General features: G+C 51.3%; 1 protein-coding gene across 1 annotated transcript; it reads left to right on the top strand.

The window, feature by feature from the left end:
• The first annotated feature begins 2,344 nt into the window (after positions 1 to 2,344).
• MGAT3 (beta-1,4-mannosyl-glycoprotein 4-beta-N-acetylglucosaminyltransferase) lies at positions 2,345 to 25,349 on the top strand. Its single transcript, XM_064702371.1, has 2 exons — positions 2,345 to 2,606; positions 18,664 to 25,349. Exon 2 carries the CDS (start codon positions 18,665 to 18,667, stop codon positions 20,171 to 20,173), a length of 1,509 nt encoding a protein of 502 aa, XP_064558441.1. The 5' UTR covers positions 2,345 to 2,606; position 18,664; the 3' UTR covers positions 20,174 to 25,349.
• Positions 25,350 to 27,137: the final 1,788 nt, after the last annotated feature.

Raw genomic sequence — 27,137 nt, 5'->3', positions numbered from 1 at the left:
GAAGGGATGATGACTGAGTAAATTAGAAATCATGAGGTGCTTGGATACTACATCTAAGACTACAGCCTCACCCTGGTGCCATCAAAGCAGATAATACCATTAGTAAAAACATATAAAACCCCCAACTTCTGTGTCTGGACCTGCAAACCCAGAACCACATGGCTTTGGAAACCAGGAACTCCTTTAGAGGAGGTACAGATGCAGTTGCACTGGTGTGGAGGAGATGGTGTGGAGATACCAGCATGCTGCTGCATCTGGCAATGTACTGGCACATGCTGAAACAACAGCCCTCTGCATCATTCTGCTCTGATGCTCAATGCCCCCCTGAGCTCAGGAAAAAAGAGCAAAATCTTGTCTTTCCTCACACAAAGATTCAGAGGCAGAGCTAAAATCCCACATTCCCTTCACATTGTTGCACGGTGTAGCAGAGGGGCAGACACCTCAGGGAGGCTGCAGGAACCTGTCTCTCCTAGTTAGGAGTGCTGAGCGTGGCAAACACAGTCACAAGACCGAGGAGCTGTGGTATTGCAGGTGCCTCTCTGTGCACAGGATGTTATTCTACCTCTAGGTTTGTGGTCTGAAGCTCTTGAACATTTGCAATCTCTGGGCGAGCCCGTAAGCCTTCCGTTTTATCACATTAACATGGAAAAGTGTTAGCTGTCTTCACATCACCCCAGGGGTAATATTTGCAGCAAAGGGATAATGTTTTATGAGGAAAGGAGGTCTGAAATAGTGATTTTTCTTCCCTTTAGTGCCAACCATCCCTTCTTGATGGGTGTTCACTGGCTGGGGGAAATGAATTGGTGATGGCTGCCCATCCCTAATAGGATTTATACTCCCAGAGCTGAAATCACCCACACATGCAAGGCTAATACTGTCACTTGCCAGCCATCTCAAAAAAAACCCAAAAAACAACCAAACCAAAGGAAAAGCAGTCATGGACTCAATGCAAGTTGAATCATGGCTGTCAAATTTTTCATAGGGATGTAGAAGCTGGGGACTCCCTCCAAGCCCAGTTCTCTGCTAGGGACCCATGACTATCTTGAAGAGCATAGTCCTATCAGAGAGCAACTTCATCCTGGACCCACAGAGATGGGGATGCTCTTGTCTTCCCAATGTGTTCCCACTAATACGATGTTGCTGTCATGGAGGTGGAGCCTTTCCGTGTCCTCAAGGACTTGTGCTGGTGTGGTGTTGTGTCTGCCACAGAATGACCCCTCTCATGTCGTGAGAACTTCCCTTGCTGTATTGTTGTCTTCCTCCTCTGTCCTCATTCCTTTCCCTCAATACTTCTACAATACTCTAGAGGCACTTCTGAATCCAGCTGACCTCTGGCTGTCTTTACTCATCTTTCTAGCTGAGTTTGCATCGGGGAAAATTCCCCTTCAGTTATGCTGTCTCTTTGCCTGAGCTCTGACACGTTCTCTATCTTAGCCTTAAAACTCAAAATTAGGGTGACCCTTTCCCATGGAAACTCTCTCTGGTGCTGGCCCGGCAGCAGATCAGAGCACAGGGCAGACTCTTGTGCCACAAGTGCTCAGAAGAGGCGGTGGCAATTTGACAGAGCCACTTCTCACCTTCTCCCCTGCGAGCTGCCCCATGTGCCCGTACGATAAATGGCAAGTTGGAGAGGTGTTGGCACCGAGGCTTGTTTGTAATGTGCTGCTTTTCCAAATTCCCACGAAATGTTGAGGAAGGGTGTACTCTAATTCTGCTTCCTTTGACCTTTTGCTCGCTCCTGGCTGCAAGGAGTGAGGTCCCATGGCTGTGTTTCAGCATGTTTGTAGCGGTGCCGTTCCGTCAGGGGGGAGGGGGTGGTGGTATTATGGCTTGGCTTGGCTTTGTTTTCCTTTCCAAAGATGGGCCCAACGTGGAAGAAGGCAGGGAAAAGTTGAATTGAGAAAAGATAGCTTCTGCGGTTAGGGTGCACGACCGGGAGTCAGCAGACGCAGGTTCTATTTCTGGCACCGCAGCAAAACTTCCTGATGTCGCTGGGCAAGGCAGCTCACGCATCCCCAGCTCGCCTGCCTCCCTCCCGCCAAGCAGCGGGAGCTCCCGCCCTCGCCGCCCCCCGGGCCGCGGGAGCGATGCGGAGGGGGCGGCTCTGCCTCGGCCCGCGGCATCCTCGGGGGGCTCCGCCTGGCCCGGCGCTCGCTCCCGCAGCCCGCCCGAGAGCCGCCCCCGGCCCCATCCTGGGGCTCCTTTGTGCGGGGGGCGGGGGGCGGCCGGGCCGTGCCCCGGGGGGCGGGCGGCCCGCGGCGGCGGCCCGGGGGGGCGGGCGGGCGCGCCGGGGGAGGAGACAGGCGGTGAGGGCGGCACAAAAGGGGCTGCTGCAGCCCTGCCCGCTGCCGCCGGCGGGGCTCGGCTCGCCGCGGCTCCGCAGCGCAGCGCATCCTATCCTTTCCCGCGGCCGGGAGGAGCTGCCGGGCCGCTCCGCGGCAGAGAAGGAGAAGGCGGAGGAAGGCGGCGGGGGGCTGCGGGCTCCGGGCTCGCCTCTCGCCGCGGCCGGCGCCGAGCCATGCCGGGGGGCGGCGGGCGGGCTGGGGGCGAGCGGCAGCCTCGCCCCGCCGGGGGCCCGGCGGGCACCGACTCCGCGCCGGCCGGGGGTGAGTGAGCGAGCGGCTCTGCCGCGGGGCTGGGGCGGCGGGCAGAGCGCGCCCCGGGGGAGCCGCCCCGGGGCTGCGGGCAGCGGCGGCGGGACCCCCATCGGTCCGTCCCCCTCCCCGCCGCCGCCGCCACCTGCAAGTTGTGCCTCGGCCCGGGGGTGCGGCGTCATCCCCTGCGAGCGCTGCCGGAGCGGCTTCCCCCACCGAGCCCCCACCTTCGCGCTCCTTATTTATTTATATTAGTGCTATTTTTTTATTCTCTCCCCCCCTCCTCCCCACCCCCCCATAATCCCGGCATCCCCTGCTAGGGAGCATCGGCTGTGGGGAGGAGGGCGGTGATGCTGCCAGCCCCCTGCCCGCAGCGGAGGGCTCGCCGGGGATGGAGGCAGCCTCCCTCCGGCCGGGGCACTGCAGCGAAGGCCCATCTGCTGCCCGAGCTCGGCTTGCGAGGAGGGCACGGGCTGGGGATGCGTGCCAAGCCTGCAGCAAGCGAGAAGGAGTAACAGGAGTGCGTGTGTGGGAGGGGAAACATCCATACAAATAAATGTGTACCGTCAAACGTCCCCTGTGCCCTGCTCTGTCTCCATGTCAGATGGCTGCAGGTCCCCTGGTCGGGGCTGGCCGCAGAGGGACGCGGGCACCCAAGTTCTCTCCGCTCGTGCGGGGCTCTCGGGTTGTTTGTGGGCTGGGATAGCTGTGTGTCCTACCGGCGTGACTCAGGCTGGCCGGTGTACCTCAGTCCTTGCAGAGTTTTGCTCCCTGGGCGAGCGTGACAAGGTTGGTGGGGAGCACGGCATCTGCTGCAGCCCTGGAGTTGCTCGGGGAGGGAGGGAGCGTGGCGCGGGATGGAGAGAGGCTTCTCTCAGTGCCTCAGCTCGTGGTTTTCCTTCGGGGATTTCCACACGCTGTGTTTCCTCCGGCCGCGCCTGGGTCGCACGGGAACCCCGCCTATTTCCCAGAAATGATGCTGGGGTCTTGCATTTCTCCTTTGCACCCTAGGGCAGAACGTCGGGGTCAGAAGCATGCCTGCCCGATCTCCAGAGCATAGTGTAGGTGCTGAGCACCTCTCCTCCGGTTAATTCCACATCTCTCTTCTTGAGTGGGAAGTTCAAGCCTGTGAAAACACTCGGTGGCACCCTTGCTAACAAATATGACTTGAGTCACCAGGAACCCCCAAGCCTGTGCAAACTGAATTTCAAATTCCTGCATGTTCTTGCCCCCTTGTCGCTCACCTTGTCAGGGTGTGAGTCAGCAGGAACTTTTCAAGTTCCTTTCCCAAAGGATGTCTCTTGTGCTCTGTGGGTCCCTCCTGCAGCAGTGATGTTTAGGTCCAGCTGGCAACTGTGATTTAGGAAGCACTTGCGAGTTCCTGTTGCTGCAGCCAACTTCTCAGAGAGGGGCAGAAATCAAGCAGGATCCACCATTCATTGCTTGCCCCTCAGGCAATGAGAGACATCTCTGAGGGGAGGAAGGGGTATGGGTGTCCCTATGCTCCAGCAAACCTCCAGTTTGTAAAGCCCCTCTAAACAGAGCTCTAGCACCTGTGCTTGTTTCAGCCCCAGTACAGTGCTGGGAACGTGTCCTCCAAGCTAGAGCAGGAGAGGAGCAGTCCTTTGAGCTATTCCTGGGGAGGGAGTCTCCAGCCTGCCTGTAGCACTATAAAACAAGCAATGAATGAAAGCCATTACGAACTGCAGAACAGCAGTGAAGCTGTGGCTTCTCTACTGCGTGTAGTAAAAGTCCCTCAAAGATTTACAGCTCCTCTGCACTCTCAGGTGATTTTGCAGTAGGGGTAAGAAATCCGCTGCAAGGTATAGCATTCCTCTCTTGAGGACTCAGTTGTACCTGCATTGTTTATTAATGCCCTGGATATGCCAATTATATCCTTAGGAGAGGGGATGGATTCAGGCTAGCTGCAGGTGTGTTTTCTTGCCCAGTTCCTAATTTGGTGGCCGGACAGCTGCTTTTTGTCTAGTATACTTCAGGTCCTAGGTGCTGCTGTGGCTCCTCTCCATTGGAAGTGCTCTCCACACTCTTGTTTCCAAAGTGGTTTTGGTGGCTGAGTTGCCTGCCTGCTTTCCTCCCTCCCTGAAAATGCTGCTAAGATTGGAAAAAAAGTTGCCTGTGTGGCATGCAGGGATTGTCTTAGCAAGGAGGTCAAGAAGAGCAGGTGGAAAATAGTGTACTTGCAGGAATGTTATCTTCAGTAGATGCTTACAGCTGTGAGCTTACCTGGAGCACTTGTGCCCAACATGACACAGGGATAGCTGGTCTGGAGGCTTGCTGGGGCTCATGGTGAGCACAGAGCCTGTTGAACCTTGGCCAGGCCCATGGCAGGCACAGACACTCGGTGTGTTTGCCTGAGGAGCGTACCTGTGAGGTTTGTGTACTTGTGGGCTTCCTGCCTGCCTTGTGTTTACCTTTCTCCTCCTTCTCCCACACACATCTGGCTAAGTGCAGTAGTGTGACACTGGGGCCTGCCAGATTGATGTAACATGCTTACTGCATGCCTTTGAGGGAGGCTTGTGTGACAAATGTGGGTGGCTGTTTGCTGGGTGCGTGTAGCAATGTACATGGGTCCTGCTGGATGCACTTAGCGTGGAACTTTTGCTGATTTTTATGGCTGCTGTAAAGGTAGAGCATGTAAGCAGTTATGGGTATGGCAGTTGCACATAGATGTTGTTGTGCATGTTCAGTAGGTGAAGGAAGGGCACCTTAGGCAAGACAAGTTCCTCTCTGTCCCTCCCGTGCTTTGACCTGTCAGCAAGCAGAGATAAACTCTGTCTCGGGGAAGGGTTTATAGCTGAGATTTCAGCTTGTTGTGTCTGAGCTTCCTCCTCTCCTGAGAACAGCATTTTTAGGGTGCACCTGCTATCACAAATTGACACCCCCACAGCCCCCAGCCTCTGTGCTGGATCATAAAGGTGGAGAAGGAGGTGGGGGAGTTTGCTGATGGACAGATGGGGCAGGCTGGGCCAGCATTCATTCCTAACGGCGATGAGGCTTTAGGTGGGGTTAGTTGCTCTAAAATGAGCCCTTTGTACATTGTTGGAGTCTGTGACCCAATCAGTGGGATGTAGCTGGAGGAGGTGGTGCTAACGAAGACTGGTACAGCTGTCAGTAACTCTGGCAGAGAGGAGGGCGAACTGACTGGCACAAGAGATGCCTTCATGACTTTGGGTCAAGTGGAGGTGCCTCAAAGGGCTGGTTCATGTTACCAGCCCTGACTACAGAAGCAGAAAAGTGTGGGTAGTTGTGCCCACGTGTTTTCTGCTGCTGTCACCCATGAGTTCTGCACAAAAGGTCAGGCTGCACTTCACTAGCACAAAATGCCATCAGGACACTACAATGAAACATTACAGTGGGATCTGAAATCTGGGGATGGTAGGCACGTGGGGCAGCGCAGTCTAGGGGGATGTGGGGAGTCTTGGGAACGCCTGCTGTTCCCAGCTGTGGGTGTTCTTGGAAAGGTGGTGACACATCTGCAGTGCACATGTGAACCAAGCTGTCGAGTCAGGGATGCAGGCTGGCCTTGAGGAGCCATGACAGAGCTGCATGGAGGGGCCAAGCCTGGCACGGTGGGCAGTTTTGGGTCGGGTTTGGGGTGCTGTGATAGGATTAGGTGAATTTCTGGCAGGGACTGGGCTGTGCCACAGCAGCAGTGCTGGGTGGGGTGCCAGGACCACCTCTGCCAGGGACCAGGGCAGAGGTACTGTCACCGAGCTGCTGAGTTTCCCCTTCTCCAGGGAGAAATGCTGTGTGCTAGAGTAGTGGAGTAGGATTTACAAAAGCACTCTATGCCTGCATCCCTGTGGAATAAACTCTGGCTGCATATCTGAGGAAGGCAGAAACACGATTTGTTTATGTTTTTTTGAACTTCTTTGTGTTCCTTGGCATGCAGGCCCTTTACTTCCCAAAGCTCTTCCTGAAGTACAACAGGTACCTCCTGCTCCTCAGACCTCTGAACACCTGTAGCAGGGTGGGTGTGTTTTTGTGCTCAGAAACTGGCTCAGTAGAGCTGATAGGTGACAGGGAGTGCAGCACTGCATTTTGAGGTTTCATCAGGCTGGCTGCCTTACGAATGGCAAGGGCTTGTTGTGGAGTGGTGGTTTTGGAAGTGATTATTACCTGTTTTAGGACAGCAGGACTTATGTGAGCTGCTTGCTGTTGAGGCCTTGGCCTTTTGTACCGAGATAACCCCCCGAGCTGAGCAGGCAGCTTGATGACCTCAGTTACGGCTCCTTGTTTCCCCACCAAGGGGAGTGCCCAGGTCTGTATCTAAATAGGCTTTTTCCAAAACATCAGCCATGGCTGTGGGGTATGACCACACTGAGCACTGACAGAATTCTTTTTCAGCCTGCAATGCTCAAATTGCAAGCAAGAGGAGAGGTGGATGTGGCTGACTGGAAGAGAGAAAAGCAGAGGGGGCTTCTCTTTTTTCTGAGGATCATATCTGTCTTGCATTTTGACAGAATTTCTCTCCAAGGACTTTGAAGTAATCTATTAAGCTTCTTTTAATTAGTAAGCCCTTACCTAGAGTAGAAAAGTCTCTTGTATTTCCCACACAGAGAAACTGAGGCAAGGAGCAAGGCTGTGCTGTGCCCAGTGGCAATCACAGGGGTTGGTCAGGAGAGCAGCAGCCAAAGTGCCACGCTCCCTGTACTTGCTTTGCTGCTGGCTGTCTTGGAAATCCTGGAGGACAGCTGGGTGTGGTGCTGAGCCAGAGGTTGTCCATAACTTTCTAGTCATCACTTGGGTTCTGCAGCCCTTTTCACCACAGATATCGCCTCCTTCTTGATCTGCTGCCTAATCTATAATCCCAGCTCCCTGCTGCTTTCCCTCAGAGAATCCTTCTCCCCTCGGTGAGTAAATCTTTACAAGTTGGGCTGGGGTTAGCAGGCAGACACAAACTCCATGCTCTCTTCAAGACTTTGGGGTCATTTTTACCTTGGGATATTGCTGCATGTCTCCTGCCTGAGGCAGGTTTGGAGCACAGCTGAGAGGAACACGGATGCAAATCAGCCCCGCTGCACAGCGGCTCGCAGCTGTGAGCTAAGCACAGGTATCCCCTGGCTTGGCATGCAGATACAGGGCTGGACAGACAGCCAGGCAGACAGCATGGCAGGAGTCCTGACAGGGAGCCTCTCTCCTAGATGCTGAGCCCTTTAAGAAGGGGAAGGTAGGCTGGAGCCCTGAGATTTTAAGCTGGTTGTGCTGAGGCTGAAGAAAGGGCTCCGGTAGTGCTCTCAGTTCTTCCTTCCTCTAACACAGACCCTTCTAGCTGGCAGCAGGGAAAAGGAGGAGGATGGAGGCCTGTGCAGGCTGAGCGTGGACAGACCTTGGAGGCTGCAGCAGCTAGGAAAGGTAGGCTTTTGGAAGAAGGATTTGGCTGCAGGGGCTGAGGGTGCATGGTGCTCACTGTGTGTGAGGAAGTTGTGTTTTTGTGGAGCTTGTGGCGTGAGGGCTGGCTCTGAGGCAGAGCAAAGGGCAGGGTAAATGAGGAGAGCAGTGCCCTGGAGTGAGCAGCGTGAGCTGCACTCTGTTGCTTAATGACCCCATTTCCAAGGGAAACTTTGGAAGCCCTGATATTCAGGGAAGCAGGATCTCCTGAAGGCAGAAGACTGGGGCAGCAGAACTGACTGTATTTCTCTCTGCTTTCAGCTCAGCCTTCCTTGTGTGTTATTTGTGTTAGCAAAACTCTTCTTTCTTTACTACTCCAGAGGGGATTTTGTTCCCTTTTCTCCTTCCCACCTGCCCCAGCAGTCCTTTCTTCCCTGCCTCACCGTGCCAGTGCTGTCCAGCTGCAGCTTTTGCCAGCTAATCCGATCCATGGAGGCAAGACCTACTGAGCAGCCTTGCTCGAAGGGGACACGATTTTCTACACTTGCTGCTGGGGCCGTGTGAGGTCTCTGGAGAAGAGGTGGATTAAAGGAGCTGCTGTTTGCCCGTCAGCCAGCCCTGTGTCCCCAAATCCCTCCTCTCGTGCCGTTGCTCGGTGCAGGCCTGGCTGTGAGCAAGTGGCCAGCATGCTCTCGGATGTGTGCTACTGGCACCAAGCCTCTGTGGCCTCAGAATCCCTGTTGAACAGCAACTTCTGGAGGAAGGGTTGACCACACCTGCATGCAGCTTGGCCGGGGGTACGATGGGATTGCTTCTGCATAATTTAGCAGTCTCTTGAATTATTTATAGTGCAGTTGTGCTCTGGAACAGAGTCTTCTCGCTTCCCGTGAGCACTGGGGGGGAGGGAAGGGGAGTTTGTCAGGCATCCAGAGTCTATCACTTAGTGATGAGGAAGTGCAGTGGGCTTCCTTTTTGCCTGTGTTTGTTTGCATGTGGCTCTGTGCAGCCCTGAAAGTGCAGTTCTGGTTTCTGTATTGCTCAGGTAGGTGATACTGCTGAGCATGTCTGTGGCTTGGGATTGTGTGGAGGTTCCTGAGTTCAGAGCCTTGTCTTTGCAGTAGAGACTGTGTCAAGCTGGAGACAGTCAATCTGGTGCTTGGATTTGGTCCCTCACTCAATTACAGTGCTGGAATCTTCTGGACTGTTCTCTAAAATATTTAGATGCTTGAAAGCATTTTTCTTCTTTCAGAGGCCCATCTTGTCTTGCCAAAGTGTTTTTTAGATTTGTCATGACACGGTCCATTGGACTGTGCACTGGGTAGACCAGGTGGTTGAGTAGCAAACTGTGCAGCTGAAATTGCCATCACTTCTCAGTGATTAAACCCTGAAGAGAAGCTGACTGGGGCAGTTTGTTACAGGCTCTTGCAGCGGGTGAACATCATGGAGATGAGCTAGGTAGCCCAGCTATGTACGGTTGAATGCCCTTTGTCCCTCTGCCCCACTGTGGCAGGTTGCTGCCCCACACAGGTGGGCTGTCCTGCTTCTGCCCTGCTCGTCCTGTTGGCTTCAGCATGACCACAGCTCCCCTCCTGCACTGCACGTCCTTCTTGTTCATGACCGATTTTCATAATGAGCTCACACATAAATTCTGTCTTTCTCCTTTCATTCCTTTTTGACCTGTTTGTGGCAGCTGACTTCTCAGAAACACAGTTCAATATAAATGTTTGTGTTACTGAAGATCTTAAAGAGGAGGAAGAGGGCTGAGGGTGGTGAAAGAAAGAAGCTGTAATCAAGTGATTGTGGTACTAAACTGCTCTGCCTGTTGTGCGGTTGAGCAGAAATGCTCAGCTTCCCTGTTTTTATTTGCACAGTGTTCACGTGTGGCTTTTGTTTTTGGGGCAAAGCTGGACAGGTGATCACTGTATGTTCCCTGGACAAGCTGTGCTGTCCCATCTTGCCCTGGCCTGGTTCTTGGTCTCATCAGCCTGAAAAGAACCCATTCTTTCAGCAGATGGTTTTACCTCTTGTCAGGGGCATCACCATCTAGCTAAACACAAAATTCCTCCTCATCCTTCTCAAGAAATAAGGCAACCTAAAGGAAGAATGTGAAGACAGGTGATCCCCAAAACTGTGTGATGTCCAGGATGGCATTTGCTTTCACTGATGAAGACAAACTTTCTCCTTTTCCTGTAGACCTGCTCCTAGTTCTTTCTGCTTGGAGTAATCTGGAGATCAGTGTACTGCTTTGCTTAGTGAAAGGGAATGTTTGTGCAGAAGCAGTAAAAACATTTTGTTGAGACCCAGGCCTGCTGCAATGCCTGTAAACAAGGTCCAGTTGTCTGTGGGAGGCAGAAGAGAGATTTATGTGACCCTGAGTTAAGTGCATTAGGAAGCTTTTGATTTCATTCTGGGAAACTGCCCCTTTTCGTGGTACCATATGCCTGTTATCGGCACAGAGCTGTGACTGTGGAATTGATTCGTGGGGATTAAATCCAAGGGGCTGCAATGCTGCAGCCAGAAGGATAACACAAGCAGGAGGCTGTCTCTGCAAGGCAGAGCCCCTGAGCTCATGCCCTTTGCCCACCCGGAGGTGGGAGTCTGGGCTGACTTACTCCTGCCTCGGGGCAAGGCACTGAAGAGCTCTCTGCCTATGGGCTCTTTCTGTCTGAAAATAATAACAAAGTGAAGTGGCAGCGGGGGATCCAGGCAGCCCTGTGTCGAGGTCTTGCCTAAGTCTTGAAAGAGGAAATGAAGAACAAAGGCAGAAGAGACAAATAAATAAGGGTCTGTTCGTGGTCCAAGAAAAATTCCCATGGGCTTGTGTAACATTCTCGGGAAGATGTGACACTCCCTGGGCTGGAGTTAGTTTTTGAGAAATGAAGGCAAAACGGGGGGAAAAGGGCGAGAGAGTGAGCAGCGGGGGTTGGGGAAGGGGAGGAGAGAAGGAGGGAGACACATCCTAGAGAAACCTCTCCGCGTGGAGTCAGGTTTCTGCGTTTCTTCCCGGTGAAGAGGGGTTAATGCTCTTTGCATGGGATTGGCTGGTCACCAGACATTCAGAGTGCAGGGGGATCCGGGGGCTGCCAAGCAGGACCCCTGTGGCCTGAAAGGGAGGGGAGGAGGGGAAGGAAGAGGCTCTTCCAAACAGTAATAGATCGGCTACTGTGGGAAAGTGAGCGCACTGCCAAACCCCAAGTAGCTGGTGATGGATGGGGGAGGAAAGAGGGTGGGGATGGAGGGCCAGCTCTTCTCCTGGCCACTAGGATCTTGCTGCTATTCCATGGCTCCTCTTTATTTATTGTCTTCCTGGGGTTTAATTATTCTGCTCCTTGATCCATCTTGGAGACCCTTTATCCTGGGGATGCACAAACAAGTGCCACCCGCTTCAAAAATAGCTGGAGTTAACGTGGTTTCTCCTGCCTGCGTGGGTCTGTGTGCTTCACCCATCACCATGGCATCAAGTGTTTCTTGCCTCTTTCCTCTTTTAAGTGCCTTGCTCTGGGCTCACAGGGCACACTTCACCTTCCTCTGGGCTCTTCAACCTGCATCTCCCTGTTGCTTGGGCTGTCACACAGTCCCTGCTTTCCCTTGCACAGGGTTTGCGTGCCTGATCTGGCGTGTCTGCCACGTGCTCCTGCTCTTCACCCATGGACCTGCAGGTCTGAGGGTAATCTGGACTGTTCATCTTGCAGCCGTTCTCAGGATTTGTGGCTTGTACTCCACTTGCTTGACCTGCCTGGAGTGCCTGCCAGGATCTGCATTGAAAGCAGTTGCCTGCTGCTGCTGGTTCTTCCACTTCTTTCCTTGAGATGTGCTCCTTCTCTGATGCTGCTGGGAAGAATTAGTGAGCTCATGGGGGTTGAATGGGGGCCTTCTTGGAGATTTGGTTAGATGAACAGTGGCTACAGTGGTGTAATTTTGAGTTTCTGAGGATGTATCTACATCTATGTGTTTTGATCAGAAGTGAACTGGTGAAATAATTTAGAAAGTTTCTGCTGGTCATCTGCTTGTTCCCATGCCTAGGCGTTTTCTTCAAGTTTATTTTTAACCCAGCTAGATCTGCTGCTGATATGGCTGTAAAAGCAGACTTTCATGTGATTGACAACTTGAATTCATACAACTGACAGCTGAGGGATGGGTAAGCTGTGATGGTGGTGAGTGAGGGGGGAGAACCTCTGACACCACAGCCTGTGCTGCCACGTGCCTCACTTGAAGGCTCGGCAAGCTTTATTTGGTTTTGACCTGTCCTTCCAAGGCACCAAGGGAGATCTTGCATGCTTGTTTGATTACCCCATGGTCTGTCTGAAGACAGAAATTGCTTTTTTGTGTAGTGTTGTCCCTTTTCCCTTTCCTGTTGCTCATGATGGAGTATCTCCCTAGAAGAGCTAACCAGCTGTGTTTTGCAGTGGCTGACTGCTGTGCAGCTGGAGCAGTGAGCAGCAGCAGCCCTGTGCTTCTCTGGGAGAAGGGCCTGGCATCCTGGGTGAGTGCAATGAGCAGCGCTCAGCTTGCCCTCGGATGTGCAGAGAGGCCCAGCCTGGGAGCCAAGTGGTGACATGAGCTCCAGGGCCATCCCAGCACACCTCGTGGAAGCAGATGTTTTGAGGCGGCAATAAGCAGGGCTGGGGAAGGGTTCTTCCAGGATATCAGGCAGAAGTGAGGGAGGGAGGTGCCTCTTCTCCTACAGCAGAAAGAGCACTCAGACTAGTGACGCTAGGAAATTGAAGGTGCAGCTTCTGAGAACCTCTGAAGGATTAGAGTGAGCAGAAGCATCTCTGAAGCAGTGGAAATTCCTATGGTGAGACTGGATTTAGTCAGAGAGAGAAGATTAGCTACAAGGGAGCCCAGCATATCTGAAGGATGCTGAGAAGAATATTTGATTGATTCCAGTGGAGTTGGAAATCCAGCTTAGTTTCCTTTAGCATGCAGTACTGCACTCTTGTGACGTCCATGTACTTCTTGGATAAAATTAAATTGGCGTCTTGTAGGCCATTACTGGATTTCACTAGAGTTTTCTAGTCTTTTCTGAGATCTTCTTTTAAAGTGGGGGTTGGAGAATTAGATAATTATGCTGCTATTAGTAATATGGTGGCTACAGTAAGAGCAGTCTGTTTGAGTGGAGGGTTTTATGATGGACTCTGAAGGTGTTCAGATGTTGGTCTGTTCTGCTGACTTCTGGAAGATCAGTCTTGAGACAAAATCCTGTCAACAAAGACCACTTTATCTCCAGCTCCTATGTGTTCTGTGTGGAGGGTTAAGAGCTGCTTTGTCCCACAGTGTGCAGCTGTCCTGTTGCAACTGGAGGTGTAGCATCTGAAATAACCAAGGCTTAGTCCACTGAAAGGCAGGACAAGACACTTGAGGGAACAGTTGAAGGTCCATGGGAAGTGTGGATCCTGAACATACTGTGCTTGCAGAGGTAAGGAGGTGAGCAGATACAGCACATAAAAAGCTGGAGGCTTTGTGTTGCATCCATCTTAGTTTCTGTGTGCAGCAGATCACAGCTGCTGGTGTGGAGCACTTGGGTCTCCTAGAGGAATGCATAAAAGAGATACTTGGTTTGTTTTTTGACTGTAGATGCTGCAGGTGTGTTGAGACTTAGCAAGGTCTTGCACACAGTCTGGAGGCGTGTGGTTGACATGTACATCATGTACCTGTCCTCCCTGGGAAGGGGAGGGCAATGCCTTTCTTTGTGCTGTGCTGTCACCCTTCCCTGGCCAACCTCAAACCTTAGTTTTGTGTAGATTACCCCTTTAGCTATCTTTTTTCCTCAATCTGATTTCCTTTCTGACTTGGTAAGACCTATTAGTGGTGGGTGGATGGCAGCTCTGGGGGACAAATGACAGTCATGGTGGCACACTTTTGAGTGGTTACCTTACCACTCTTCTTACCTGTCTGCAGAATGGAGGGAAGGTGCTTAGGACAGAGCCTTGCTGTCCCTCAGCCTGACTTGCTTGGGGAGTGCCCCTGCTGGATGGCTCCATCCAGCTGTTTGGGCTGGCACCAGGTCAGTGGCACCTTGTGGTCAGTTGCCTTGGGGCTGCAAAGGAAACGTGGAGTGTGAGGTATTGCTGTTTTGCATTTGTGCTGTGGGCAGCAGCTCTTGATGAAGGACACAGAAGAATGTTTTATTCTGTCCTTGGAACTTGCAGGGAAGCTGATACGGACCTGCTTACATTGAAACCACCTTGTGCTGTGGCTGCCAGAGCTTCTTGCTGACGTCCTTGTAGCTTGCAGTCCCTGAAAGCACCGTGGCATCCTTCATGTGAGAGATGCTGAGCCCTAGCTAACTTCTGGTACATCCTGCTTCTCTCAGATCTTCCTGCAACATAGGATAGTCTTCTTTTCCTACCCTTAAGCAAAGTGCAGTCCTGCTGTGCCTGAACTTGCGTGAGTTGTTGACAAATACTAAGTTTTATGGTTTCTCCTTCTGTGGATGTTTGCAGGACAAAAGTAACTTGAGATTTTTAGAGTGTTTAGAGGTACTGTGGCTCTGATGCCTGCTTGGTTCCTGTGCTTGAGGATGGCAGGTAGACCTTATACTCCAGAAATGTGGAGCCTGTTCATTTGTCTCTAGCTGGAGCAGAGAGAGTTGGGCCCTCTGTGTGGAGTGGGGGGTGGAAGTCATACTGGGTTTTTAATCTGCCATGTGAAAGTGATTCTAATTTGAATTGCTGCTTTGTGTTGAAGTGTCTGAGTGATCTGCAAATATGTTACTGCATGGGTGTTATGGGATAACTTTAGGCAGAGGAGACGAGCATTATGGTATCAGGGGAAAACCAGAAGCTTCTGCTCTGACTTGTTCTCCACAGCTTCGTTTTCCCTGTAACCATGGGAGAGGTCTAAGGAGTCTGAGTCCCATGCCCTAACAAGATGTATCCAGCAGCCTGTTGTGTGGCCTCTTGCCAGTCTTTTCCAGAAGAGAACATTGGGGCTGGTGAACTGCCAGCTCTTATCGGTGCATATCTTTCTCTCTGGATTCTTGAAAAATAAGTGTGTTATTTCAGGATGGTATAAATCAACTGGTCACTGAAATGGCAACAGGTGCCTGGGGATAACTCATGTGCATAACACTTCTAGCTTTTCTCCTTTTTTGAAAGCGCTTCCCCTGCATGGTAGAGAAAGAACTTCAAGCAAGGAAATATCAAAGGGGTCCCTAACAAAAAGAAGCTTTCAGCTTGTGTCTCCAGGACTGTGTGTTGCTGAAGCAGTCTATAACTGTGCACTCCCTAAAGAGCCTTGTCTTAATGGAGCTGACTGTCCACACTACTTCACACTTTTTCTTCTACTCGAACATTAAAGCTTTTCTTGCTGCTGACAGCAACTTGATCACTCTCCCAGAGATCAAGCTGACTTTTCCCCCCTTCCTCAGTCAAAATTGTCAGAAGGGATATACCTCTTCTTGCTGTTTTCTGTGTTCCTGGTCACTGATGGCTGCTTTGTGTTGGAGCAGCTGGGCTCTTCTGTGATGCACTGAGATCTCCCTGAGTGGTACCTCCTTTCTCATTTCTACCACATGTAAATATTTTGGATGGGGAGGGTGGGGAATCCTCCCTTGCTGGCCTTTGTCTCCAACGAGCTGCCACCAGACACGCCTTTCACTGCAGGGCTGATCAGAGGATATGGGAAGGGATACGTGATTGATGGTATTTAGTCTTGGCTCACCCAAGGGTGCATGAGTGTTCTCCACTCCCTGGCAGAAGAATCCCTGGCATGTGAGAATGAAGGTGGTTCCCAGGGAAGAGATTTTGAACTTTTCAAAGACACACCTTGCTTCTTTGCTTCCCTCCCCTCTTCCAGGAGGGGTTAGGAGATGGGTTTGTGTTCCCACTCCCTGACAAAACCACCTGAGCAGTGACAGTTGCCTGCTGGGCCGTGTCAGCAGGAGCAGCAGAGGGTACTGCAGAGCAGCCAGGGAGGGCTGTGCCCCCAGCCTGGCACAGGAGCCCGGGCAGCCCTGCCCAGAGCCCCTTGTGCCCGTGGCTGGAGAGCTGCAGAGCCACATGCTGAGCCTGACAGATACTGGTATATGCTAATGGCAGGGGAGGAAAATCTGCTTTGCTTCCTAAAACCACGCGTCCTGCTATGTAGACATGGCGTGCAACATCTCAGAAAGCAAGAGCAGTTTGTTGAATGTCAAGAGTTATGGTTTTTTGTCTGGGAATTTACTGTAGCATGCAGAGCATCATCACAGCCATCTGAGAAGGTGATGTGCCTTGTGTGATTCCTTCAGCCCTTGCCTTGAGCCCTGGGCTGGCCCAGGGGAAACTGGCTGCATTTGTGTGTCCTGTAGGACCTGGAGCGAAACCAGCATTACCTGGCAGTCAGTGGTTGCTGTGTTGGAGCAGGCCAGCTGTTCCTCTTGCCCTGGTTTCTGTGTCTGAGAGAGCAGCCTGATGTCTGGAAGTAATGCCTTGGAGAAGTCACAGGACACCTGTCAGGAGAAAGCTGTACTCATTTACCAGTGAGGGACACTTTCTACTGACACCCAGTCACTGCTAATTTAGGGGGAGTTTGGTTTCCTTGTGCCCTTCTCTTCCCCGCACTTCAAGACAGACTGAAAACTGGTGATGTGTAAGGAAAAGGCACTGAATATTCCTCTATTTTACAAGTGATCTTGCTGCTTCTGCAAGGCATTAACAGAGTCTCAAGGAAAAAATCAATCATGGATGGAAAGAGATGCTCATGGCATTTTCTGCAGCCCCTTGTTTTGCCCACATGAAGAAAGCTTGACAGCAAGCCCCAAGATTATCTTTTATGACTTTTAGCAAGATTATCCAGCCCCTTAATGGCTGGGCCACTACAGAGGTGATGTCCAGAGCCAGCACCCTGCCCTGCTGCTCACTTGTGTTGTGGCAAAGTATATCAAAACCCCTACTAAACATTAACCAATAGAATCGAGCTCTCTTTCCTTTTTCCTTGTTTATTTTTCTTTCAATTTTTTCCCCTCCCAAGGCCATGGTGTAACTTTTCCACCAGCTTCAGGCTTGCAGTCCTTCAGTCAGAGCTTAATCTGGGACTCCTTGCCCTGCCATATAAGCACTGGGGACCATGTCAGTGCATGGTGACTTCCACTAAAAATATGACTGCCAAGTGAACAGAAACACTTTGCTGAGCTGTAAGGTACAACTTTGGACAGCCCCTCCAAAGTCCGTGTCAGAGCCGTCTGTGGAAAGCCAGATATGTTTCCCTTTGGGTAGTTGCCATCTGTCTAAATGCTTTATGGCTTTTCACTTCAGTATTCAAGTCTCCTCAAGTTACTCAATAACACGCTTTGCTGTATTTTACCTGATACCCTCTGAAGTGGCAGGAGCTGGTTGGGTTCTTCTTCCCTCTGCTCCCACACCTGCTCACGTGTGGGGCAGCTGCCCATGACCCCCAGGAGCAGGGACTGCCTCCAGTGAAGGTGTTGCTGGCACCACTGCCAGTGCCAGGTGGAACCTTTATAAGTGATGGTGCCTCAGGAACTTTGGCCCTGGAAGGGAGACTGCAGCAGGGAGAGAAGCACCAGAATGGAGCCTGTGGAGGGGGTGAGGTGGTACGTGTCACATGTGTGGGGATCTCTGCCTCTTTGTCACTGCAGGAAGGGTGTCATGCTCCAGGACAGCCTCTGCCTTGGAAGCTAATTTAGATGACCTTTCTCCCATGCCCACTTTTCCCCTAACTTGCCTTTTCCTAAACAGCAGGTGATGAACACCTTTTCTACCTTTCCTTGGTGAAGCACTGTGTGAGATTAGTTTTTTCTTTCTTTTTCTTTTATTTTTTTTTTTTGGTCGTTTTTCTGAATTGCAGTCTTCAATCACTTCTCTGCCTGACAGCATCTCTATGCTGGGCTGGAGGAGGGGAGGATGAAGGCAATGCCTCATGTTGTTTGGAGGGAAGGGCTCTGCACCGCTGGCTTCTTCCTGGCCTGACGTGGATGCATCATGATGGCACAATATTACTGGCAGAGACAGCTAGGCATTTATTTTTGTCACCTTGATGCAGATGTAGAAAAACCTCAGCATCTGGTCCACAGAAAGTGAAAAGCAAAATGCAACATATGGAGATACAGTGGACTTGAGAATCACAGGTGGGAGAAGAGTAAATGTGACAGGATCTTAATTTTATTTTTGTTTTCCTGTCCTCCATGTGAACTTGGGTAGTATTTCCTAAGAACAAGGGTGGTTTTTTAGGGTGTGTGTTATACAAACATTGTAAAGATCTGGAGAGTGTAGGCTGCTGACTAATGATCTCGGTCTTTTAAAACTGCCTCTGTTGCACTGGTCATGTTTCAACCATGCCCCCCCAACTCTCTCACCCTTCCTGGGCTTTTCATTTTCTCCCAACCCCCTGGTGATGCACCTCTGAGGAGGTTTACATTAATTTAATTTCCATCGGTGAGTAGGGGCAAATCTGCCATGCGCGGTGAGTTCACTAGATCATGAATTCCTGTTATTCTGGATTTCCTGTCTTTCTACCCCATTGCCAGTGCCTCTCTTGTCTCTGTGGATTTTTGAGACTAATCTAGCAGAGGTTCAGCTTGTAGTCCAGCTGAAGCAAAAGGCCCAAAGGAAGATGGCAGGGGGTGGGGGTGTAATTCCTGCAGTCAAGTCTCTAAAGACGCATGCTGAATTTGGACCAGCATTTCTCCCCAACCTGTTTTTCTAACAGTGGTAAACTTTCTGCACCTCAGTAACTATTGAATGTGACTTTCCTTTTCGTGGCTCTTCCGCAGGATGAAGATGAGACGCCATAAACTCTTTCTGACTCTCTGCATGGCTGGTCTCTGCCTCATCTCCTTCTTGCACTTCCTCAAGGCCCTTTCCTATGTCACCTTCCCCAGGGAGCTGGCTTCACTTAGTCCCAACCTCGTCTCCAGCTTCTTCTGGAACAATGCCCCCGTCACGCCTCAGGTCAGCCCTGAGCCGGGGGGTGCAGAGTTCCTCCGCACACCCCTGTACTCCCACTCCCCCTTGCTCCAGCCCCTGTCTCCCAGCAGAGCCAGCGAAGAGCTGCACAAGGTTGAGTTTGTGCTGCCAGAAGACTCCACGGAATACTTTGTCCGTACCAAAGCCGGTGGTGTTTGCTTTAAACCAGGCACCAAGGTGTTGGAGAAGCCACCCGCGGGCGGCCGGCAGGAGGAGCGGGCGGATGGCGCGGCCTCGGGGCGGCCGGCTCGGAAGCCGCTGAGCGCCGGCGGAGCCAAGCGGCGCAAGTGGGTGGAGTGCGTGTGTCTGCCGGGCTGGCACGGCCCCAGCTGCGGCGTCCCCACCGTGGTGCAGTACTCCAACCTGCCCACCAAGGACCGCCTCGTGCCGCGGGAGATCCCCCGGCGGGTGATCAACGCCATCAATGTCAACCACGAGTTCGACCTGCTGGACGTCCGCTTCCATGAGCTGGGAGACGTAGTGGATGCTTTCGTGGTGTGCGAGTCCAACTTCACGGCCTACGGAGAGCCGCGGCCCCTCAAGTTCCGCGAGATGCTCCTCAACGGCTCCTTTGACTACATCCGCCACAAGGTGCTCTACGTTTTCCTGGACCACTTCCCGCCCGGTGGCCGCCAGGACGGCTGGATTGCTGACGATTACCTGCGTACCTTCCTCACCCGGGACGGCATCTCCCGCCTCCGCAACCTGCGCCCGGACGACGTCTTCATCATCGACGATGCTGATGAGATCCCGGCCCGCGATGGCGTGCTCTTCCTCAAGCTCTACGACGGCTGGACGGAGCCCTTCGCCTTTCACATGCGCAAGTCGCTCTACGGCTTCTTCTGGAAGCAGCCGGGCACCTTGGAGGTGGTCTCGGGCTGCACCATGGGCATGCTCCAGGCCGTCTATGCTACTGACGGGATACGTTTGCGACGCCGTGACTACTACACCATGCCTGGCTTTCGGCAGTACGAGAACAGCACAGGACACATCCTGGTGCAGTGGTCGCTGGGCAGCCCCCTCCACTTTGCTGGCTGGCACTGCTCCTGGTGTTTCACCCCAGAGGGGATCTACTTCAAATTGGTGTCAGCCCAGAATGGGGACTTTCCTCGCTGGGGTGACTACGAGGATAAACGAGACCTCAATTATATCCGGGAGCTGATCCGGACTGGTGGCTGGTTTGATGGTACAATGCAGGAGTATCCGCCTGCTGACCCCAAGGAGCAGATGTATGCTCCCAAGTACCTGCTCAAGAACTACCAGCGGTTCCGCTACTTGTTGGAAAACCCCTACCGAAAGGTGGAGGGTGCTGGGTGAGGCCACTGGGTGAGAAATCGGAACTTCACAACAAAGGGAAAGAGTTGGGTGTTTTCGTCTGTTCCTTCTTTTGTTTCCTTTGTTTATGGACAGGGTGTGCTGTTTCTATGGGCTCTCTGCCCTCCCTCACTTCCTGTTCTTCTTCCCTTCATGCCAGGGTGATGCCTGGGAACCCAAATTCCTCAGTCACATGAAGGGAGACCTGGACAGGAGGAAGAGAGATGTTGAGAACCCGCTCTGTAGAAGCATAAAGACTTCCTTGCATCTTCTGTGTCTCTCCTGCTGGATTGAGGGAATCTCTGCAGCCAGCTGGCAGATTTTCCTCTGGGGGAGGCTGAGAGGATCCCATGGGGAGACAGGACAGCTGTTCCCATCCACCCTCATCCTTTGTGGATTGGAGCAAGCATAGATGCAAGCCTGGGCTGTTTATTGAGCGTGTGAGTCAGCAGGCACAAACTCTTGTGAGTGGTTGCGTGTGCAGATGTGTGTCACTGGCATTTTTTGGATGAGTGAATGTGCAAAAGCATCTCAGTGTGCTTTTTTTTTTTTTTTTTTTTTTTTAATACTGCTATATTCAAAGGGTATTTTGGAGAAGGGGAATCCTTTGCTTTCAAGGTGTCCTTCTCAAGATGCAACCCCTTGCACAGGCTTAATGCATTCTATCCTGGGCTGGATCTTGCCCCAGTACTCTACCAATCCTGGAGCAGATACCTAGGAAGCAGAGGAGAAAGCTGGGTTTGAGGGTTTTTTCTGCTCATTTTTCCCCTGCCCCCACAACGCTGCATGGACTTGTCCTACAGAAGCCAGAGTATCTTCCCTGCAGTACAGGCTGCTGATGGGGCTGGGATAAGCTGTGGGGGACTCAGTCAGATGGTGGGAGTGTACGTTTGCAAGTGCATGGTTGCCTGTGTGCATGAGTGCTCACATGCATGGGTTTGGTGTGCACCTGGGTGTTTATTACCAGTACTGGGGGGGAGGAGGACATAGTGGGGCTTGGCTGTGTGTGCTTGCAGAAAATGGTGGGATCCAGAAACTGTGATCTCAGTGTTGGCATGGATGATTTCTTGGGCAATTCATAGGAGAGGACCAGGGATAGCACTGGCTCTGCATAGCAGTGCTACACTTGTGGGACTGTTGCACGCCTCTCTGGCTGCCTCTAGAGCCCCACAGGCTGTGCCTGTAGCAGGGCTGCTCTTACATGTGCTGGCTGCTCCTTCTTACCACGGGGTAATAAAAGGGAGAAGAGGAAGGGCAAAATTCTGATTGTTGTGCGCAAACAAAGCTTGTCAAGGCACAAGGTCCATCTGTCTGTCCTTAGGGTGTGGGAGGGCTCATGAAGAAACAAGCTATGGGCCAATTCTTCCTGGGGCCAAGAGGCTGTTTGGAGACCACAGTGCAATCTAGAGTGTGTGCAGCCCACATCTGCAGCCTGGGCCATGCAGACAAGACCATGGAGAGGAGAAGGGGTTTAGGAGTGTGCTGGTTGCAGCTGGTTGGGCTGGTGTCTGCTCAGGCATGGGCAGTGAGGACCTTGCCTGCTGTTGTATTAGGTTGTTCAGCTCACTGAGGAGGCAGATTCTTGTCTCCACCCTTACCACCACCCTTCCTTAGCAGATGGCTTGACAGGGCGCCCAGAGCCTGGGTCATAGTGGGCAGAGGGTGAAAATCATAATGAACTTGCTCTCTTAGCCTAGAAGTGGAAAGACTGACTCATGCTCCAAGCAGAAATCATGGAGCAGGATAAAGAGGAAGGCGTTGGCACAAAGCAATGTGGCCCTTCTGGCCAGCTGTTCTAAAGCAGGAGGGTTTTCATTGCCCTTAACTCCATCAGGGTTCCATGGTCCTGTGTTGCCCAGCATATGCCACCCTTGTGCTTCATTCCTATGTCTCTCTCTTTTTTCCCTCCCTAGTTCCCTCTCTAGAGAAGAGAAAATTGTCAACAAAACCAACTTGCTTGCCTAATAAGGCAGAGACTGCAATAAAAAGAAGATTGTCTTTTTCTGATCAAATGGAGATGCAGTTCACCTTAGCTCCTTCCTCATGTTGTGTGCCATAATGCTTCCTTAGAAGAACTGAAGGAACCTCTTTTTTGTTACCATTTTTGGTTTCTTTAAAAACACTGTTCTCAGTTCTGTTGTGCCTTCCCCACAGGCAGAGAAGCCCCTTTGGGAACTGGGTAGACAGACAAACTTTGCTAGGAGAATGCTTTTCCCCCAAAGGGAAGTTGTGGCTTTAAGTCCAGACTGATTGATGTAGCAGGAGGAACTCCTGTCACAGTGATGGGGTTCTGGTGCTGAGCAACTGTGGGGAGGTCTTAGGTGTAGAGAGATGGTAGAGAAGTGGGGTCCCAGCTGAGGAAGGAGGAGCCTGTATTGAGCAGGATGAAAGCCACAGCACTGAGGATGTAGCACAGGGAGAAGAGGCTTTCCCCAGGGACAGCTGGAGGAGAACAAGTGTGTTGGGTCATGCAATTCAGCAGCAGCACAGTATGGAAGGAAGAAGCCATTTCTCATTTTTACTCTGAGGAGGGAGCCTGAGGTCTGCCCTTGGACTTTTGGCTTTGCTTTGTCTCAGTGGTGATAACACAAGGTCATTGCCAGGCTTTGCTGGAGACAGAGGAGAAAGACAGGCCAGTCTCTGCATGGGTGCTTTGGCAGCACCAGAGCCCCACTTGAGCAGGAGCTGAAGTTCACGTGTGCTGGGACTGCACCTCCTTATCTCCCACAGTGGGAGCAGCCTTTCCTCTGATATCAGCCCTTCCCTTCCCATGCATGGCCATCCTTGGGGATTTTTAGTGCACAGCAGTCATGTTTTCAGTGTTGAGGTGTGGCCTTTGTCTCTTGGGAGTTTAACAAGCCCACAGCTGCAGTATCTGCTTCTCCCATTCCTGATCTACAGCCCGTTGCTTTTTCCCTCCTCCATTATTTGCTCCACCATTCTCCTCTTCTCTCTCTGATTTGTCTCCCTTCTGCTCCCTTGGGCTGGAGAAGAAGGTATTGCTGGAAAGGAATGCTGGGGCTCTTGAGCAGAACTCCTGCCCTGCCTGTCTCCTGGACTTACTCACTTCCTTATTCTTAGGAAATTAAATTGAAACCAGACTTCTCTTGTAGTGGGAGGAAGGGGCTTTACAGATGAAATGCATTCCTTATTGTTTCTCTTTCTCAAGAATTGTTTAAGCATTTTTTGATTTAAGGCCAAACCAGTCAATGTTTGTCTAATTTGTCTGGCTAACTCTGTGTTTATTATCCTTAGGGAGCTAGAGTGCTTGTCATTAAAAATCTTCCTTCCTGTCCCTGGAGGGAACAGACACTACTAAGCTGGCTTTCACACAGTGATTTTCCAAGGTGGTGGCTTGCCCTCTGCTCAGCCTTGCCTGTGCTGCCTGCTGGGACCTCTGCAGCCAGCTCCAGGTGGGACAGCCACCCCTCCAGGCAGCTGCCACAAGAGGGAAGTCAAAAGTAAGTGTGTGTGTGAGGTAGTGAGAGGCAGAGCAGGGGGCAGGTTTGTGTCAGATCCTTGTTTCCCAGGGCTGGACTCTAAGGTGAGCACTGAAGCTCCTTCATTTTATCTGAACCAGGCTCTGAGATTTGAGAAGGGAAAGACCAAGAACATTGTCCTGGCACTGGGCTGGAGCTGGGATCAGAGTACCAGAGCCTGATGTCTGTGGGTTGTTGCAGTCCATGGGGGCACTGGGCAGTGAATCCTGCTCTCTTGGAGGGAATACATCACCAGCCTTTTCCTGCAGCTCTCTTCAGCCTTGTGCTTTTTCACTCCTAAAGCCTTTTTTACCTTCGAATTGGTAAAAAGCAGGGCCAGGAAATAGGTGAAGCAGTGTGTGGCACACTCAAGCCTTGCACTTCTTTCTGCCTGTCTTTGTGCTTCCCACCTAGGAAGAGATTGTGTGCCTATGCTTGGCTTCTGACTGGAGAGTGCTTTTTCCTCTTTTGCCCTAAGGGAAAGGAAGGACGTGGGCTTTGGTGCACCTGCAGCAGCTGAGCTTGCTGAAGCAGAGGGAGTAGGGCAGGTTAGACCTATTTGCCCATCTGGGGGTAATGCCACACCCGAGTGACAGAAAAGACACGGTGACTTTGTGCCTGTGGTTGGTATGGAAGATGACATGCTCAAGCCCACTCTTGCTGTTGCTTTCTCTGATCCCTGTGTCCTGCTGAGGTGTTGTGCTTGTGCTGCCCAGGCCAACCTACTCTGTGTCTCTGTGACAGGTGAACAAGGAAAGCCAGCTGGCATGGAGGGAGAGTGTTCATTCATCATCCAGATAGGTGTTCATTCCCCTCTGCCTGCCTTGCTGTTTCCTTGTGGGATGGGGTGTCTTCCCCTCCTCAGTGTCCCTGGGGCTGTGTCCCTGTGTCCCAGCTCCTGCTGGCAATCTCTGTGGCTGCTATGCCTCTGCACTGTGAAGATGGTGTCCAGGGTCAGTCCTGGTTCCATGGGTGAACACTGGTGGTGGAGAGGGAAGGGATGGCTTGTCCTGGCTTCACTGACCTCTAACCTTGGTGAGAAAGGAGGGAAGTGAGTGGGAGAATGGATCCTGTATCCCTCCATCATTGTGTTCTCCCTACCCTCCCTAATCCCCTGATTTCTGAGACATTGGACAAACTCACTCCTGTTATGGGAAGGGGAGCAGGAGGGTAAGGGAGGGGCAGGAGGGGCTCAGATCCAGCATTGAGAAAGAAGAACTGTTTCTAATGCAATACACTGATGTTTTAAAGCTTTGGGCACTACAGGTAACGGATTAAGAAGGGATCTGAAATACTCTAAGAATTCAAACAGCTGTTTTTTCCTGCCTGTGCGGATGATGATGCAGTATCATCCTGGAGTTGGTCCAGCAGCACTTCTGAGCCTGGGGTCCACCTAGACCTACTGCTGGTGTTGCTCCTGGAGGGGCTCCAGGACACCCTGCTTTGGAAAAAGAATGTGTGGACTTGCCAAAAACTAAAAAGAAAAGAAAAAAATAAGAGCATCTGCAAAGCTCCTTTCAACTCTGTAATTTATAAACAGCAAGTAATAATGAACTTTTTGTAAGGATAAATCAAATGTACATTCTGAAATCATTTTCTCTGTAAATGGTTGGATTTCATTTCACCCTTAAAGGGATGCTTAAAAGGAGGAGATAATAATAAAAAATTAAAAAAATTTACAAAGTATGAAAAGAAACCAAGATGTGTGTGACAGCTTTTATTTCTGATTGCCTGGCCAAGGGGGCTGCTTGGAAAATGGGGCGAGGGAGCTTCCTTTCTTGGCAGAACAGTGTTCCCAAGAAGGGAGATGGAAGGGGACTGATTCCTGATTTTGTTGGCCCCTGTCAGAGCTAATCTGCATGTTAGGTGAGTATGAACATGTAAAGGCACATGAGTGGGGAACAGTGGCTGCTCGTGGCTCTCAGAAGAGCTGGTGGACATGGGAACCATCTCATAAAATGGTCCCTTGACACCATCTTTGCTCCTTTGGATGCATCCATTTTTCCAAGTAAAGCCCTGAAAACCCCAGAGCCCCAAATGAAACCTCCCACTGCAGAAATGCCTCTCTGGTGGCTGACTTTTGGCATGGTGCATGAGAGAACATGACCTCCTTGTTTTGGTTTATTTTTAAACCTGTCTGCTGTAGTTTTGGCTGTTCCCATTACTTGGTATCAAAGCCTGGTCCTGCTCTGAATCCTCCTAACCATCTGGCCTCTGCAGTGCTTTTGGCAAGGGCCTTTTGAAAGCTCATGTGCCACCTACAGCTATTTAATTTTTTACCTTTTAAAGTGTCTTGTGCTTCAGGTTCATTCCTGATTCCATTTAGAGATAGTGACTGTAAGGATTATAGATTATTTTCCTCATAATTATTAGCTCCAGTGAATTCCCTCGTCTTTCTTTCATCCATACCAGTCTAAAAAAATGTTCTCAATTCTCCTTTTGTGGAAGGGTCTCATCAAACTAGAGGCTTGTGTTGTGCATTGCTGAATGCAATTCTGCTGCTTCCCTTGCTGGAACAAAGGGCGTGAAAGAAACCTGCCATTAAAAATTAGCAATTAAAATTTTCTATTTAGAATTTTTAGCATTCTTAGTGATTACTGTATTTTTGTGCCTGAACAGGGGATAATCTAAAAATAGTTGATGACCAGCATGCTTGAAATTTCAATTTTTCAAGAGGGGAAATATAAGCCTGTAAGCACAGACCAATGGCAACTTAGTGAGACAGTTTAAGAAATTACTTTGACTAGGTCAAAGTTTCTCCCATGTTATTTTTCTTTTCTAAGACAAAATCCTTTCTGACATTTATATTCTTTTAAAGAGTAACATAAATGACATTTCTTTTTGTTTCTTGTGAGGTTTTAAAAGACCTTTTTCCCTGGAAAGCATGAGCTTCTGCTGCAGGAGCTTCAAGTGCCTCTGTGAACGAGAGGGCTTGACTCTTGGACAAACCATTCTGGGGTGGAGACGTTCATTTGCAGGAGCAGTGGGGAGCACATGGCCCCACCAAAAGCCCCATTTACCGTGTCAGAGGGTCCCTCTATGCACCAATGCAGCATCCATCCTGGGTATGGATACAGAGCCTAAAGCACCACATGGAATCAGGAGCCTGCGAGCCATCTGATGCCAAGCAATCCTGCATGTTTTGCAGGATTTCAGTACCCAGCAGGTGTTAGATGGGCTGATGCATCCTGGAGGAGCTCTGGGTGACCTGCCTGGAAGTCAGTGGTTTCTCCCAAGCTCTTGTTCTTTGTCATGGATGTCTGGTGCTCATCCTGGGCATTGTGCAACACTGCTCGGTGGGGAGGCTGGGAGGGACCCTCTCATGCAGGGGTTGGCTCCAGCTGATTCCTTATTGATGCCTATCAGGCTAGCTGATAAAGGGATAGACATGCTGTTTCCAAACACCAGGGTGCTTGGTAACAAAGTGACTTCATTATAAACTTAAGATACCTTTCAGAAAGCTGGAAGGGGGATACCAGACCCCATTT

This window comes from Zonotrichia leucophrys, chromosome 1A (genome assembly GCF_028769735.1).
Source record: "Zonotrichia leucophrys gambelii isolate GWCS_2022_RI chromosome 1A, RI_Zleu_2.0, whole genome shotgun sequence".
Taxonomy (NCBI): domain Eukaryota; kingdom Metazoa; phylum Chordata; class Aves; order Passeriformes; family Passerellidae; genus Zonotrichia; species Zonotrichia leucophrys.
Note: the sequence above shows the minus strand (reverse complement) of the source record. Positions and strands in the feature narration are given on the sequence as shown.

Excerpts from the sequence above, each read along its gene's own strand:
- MGAT3 (XM_064702371.1), top strand. The coding sequence starts at position 18,665 with ATGAAGATGAGACGCCATAAACTCTTTCTGACTCTCTGCATGGCTGGT.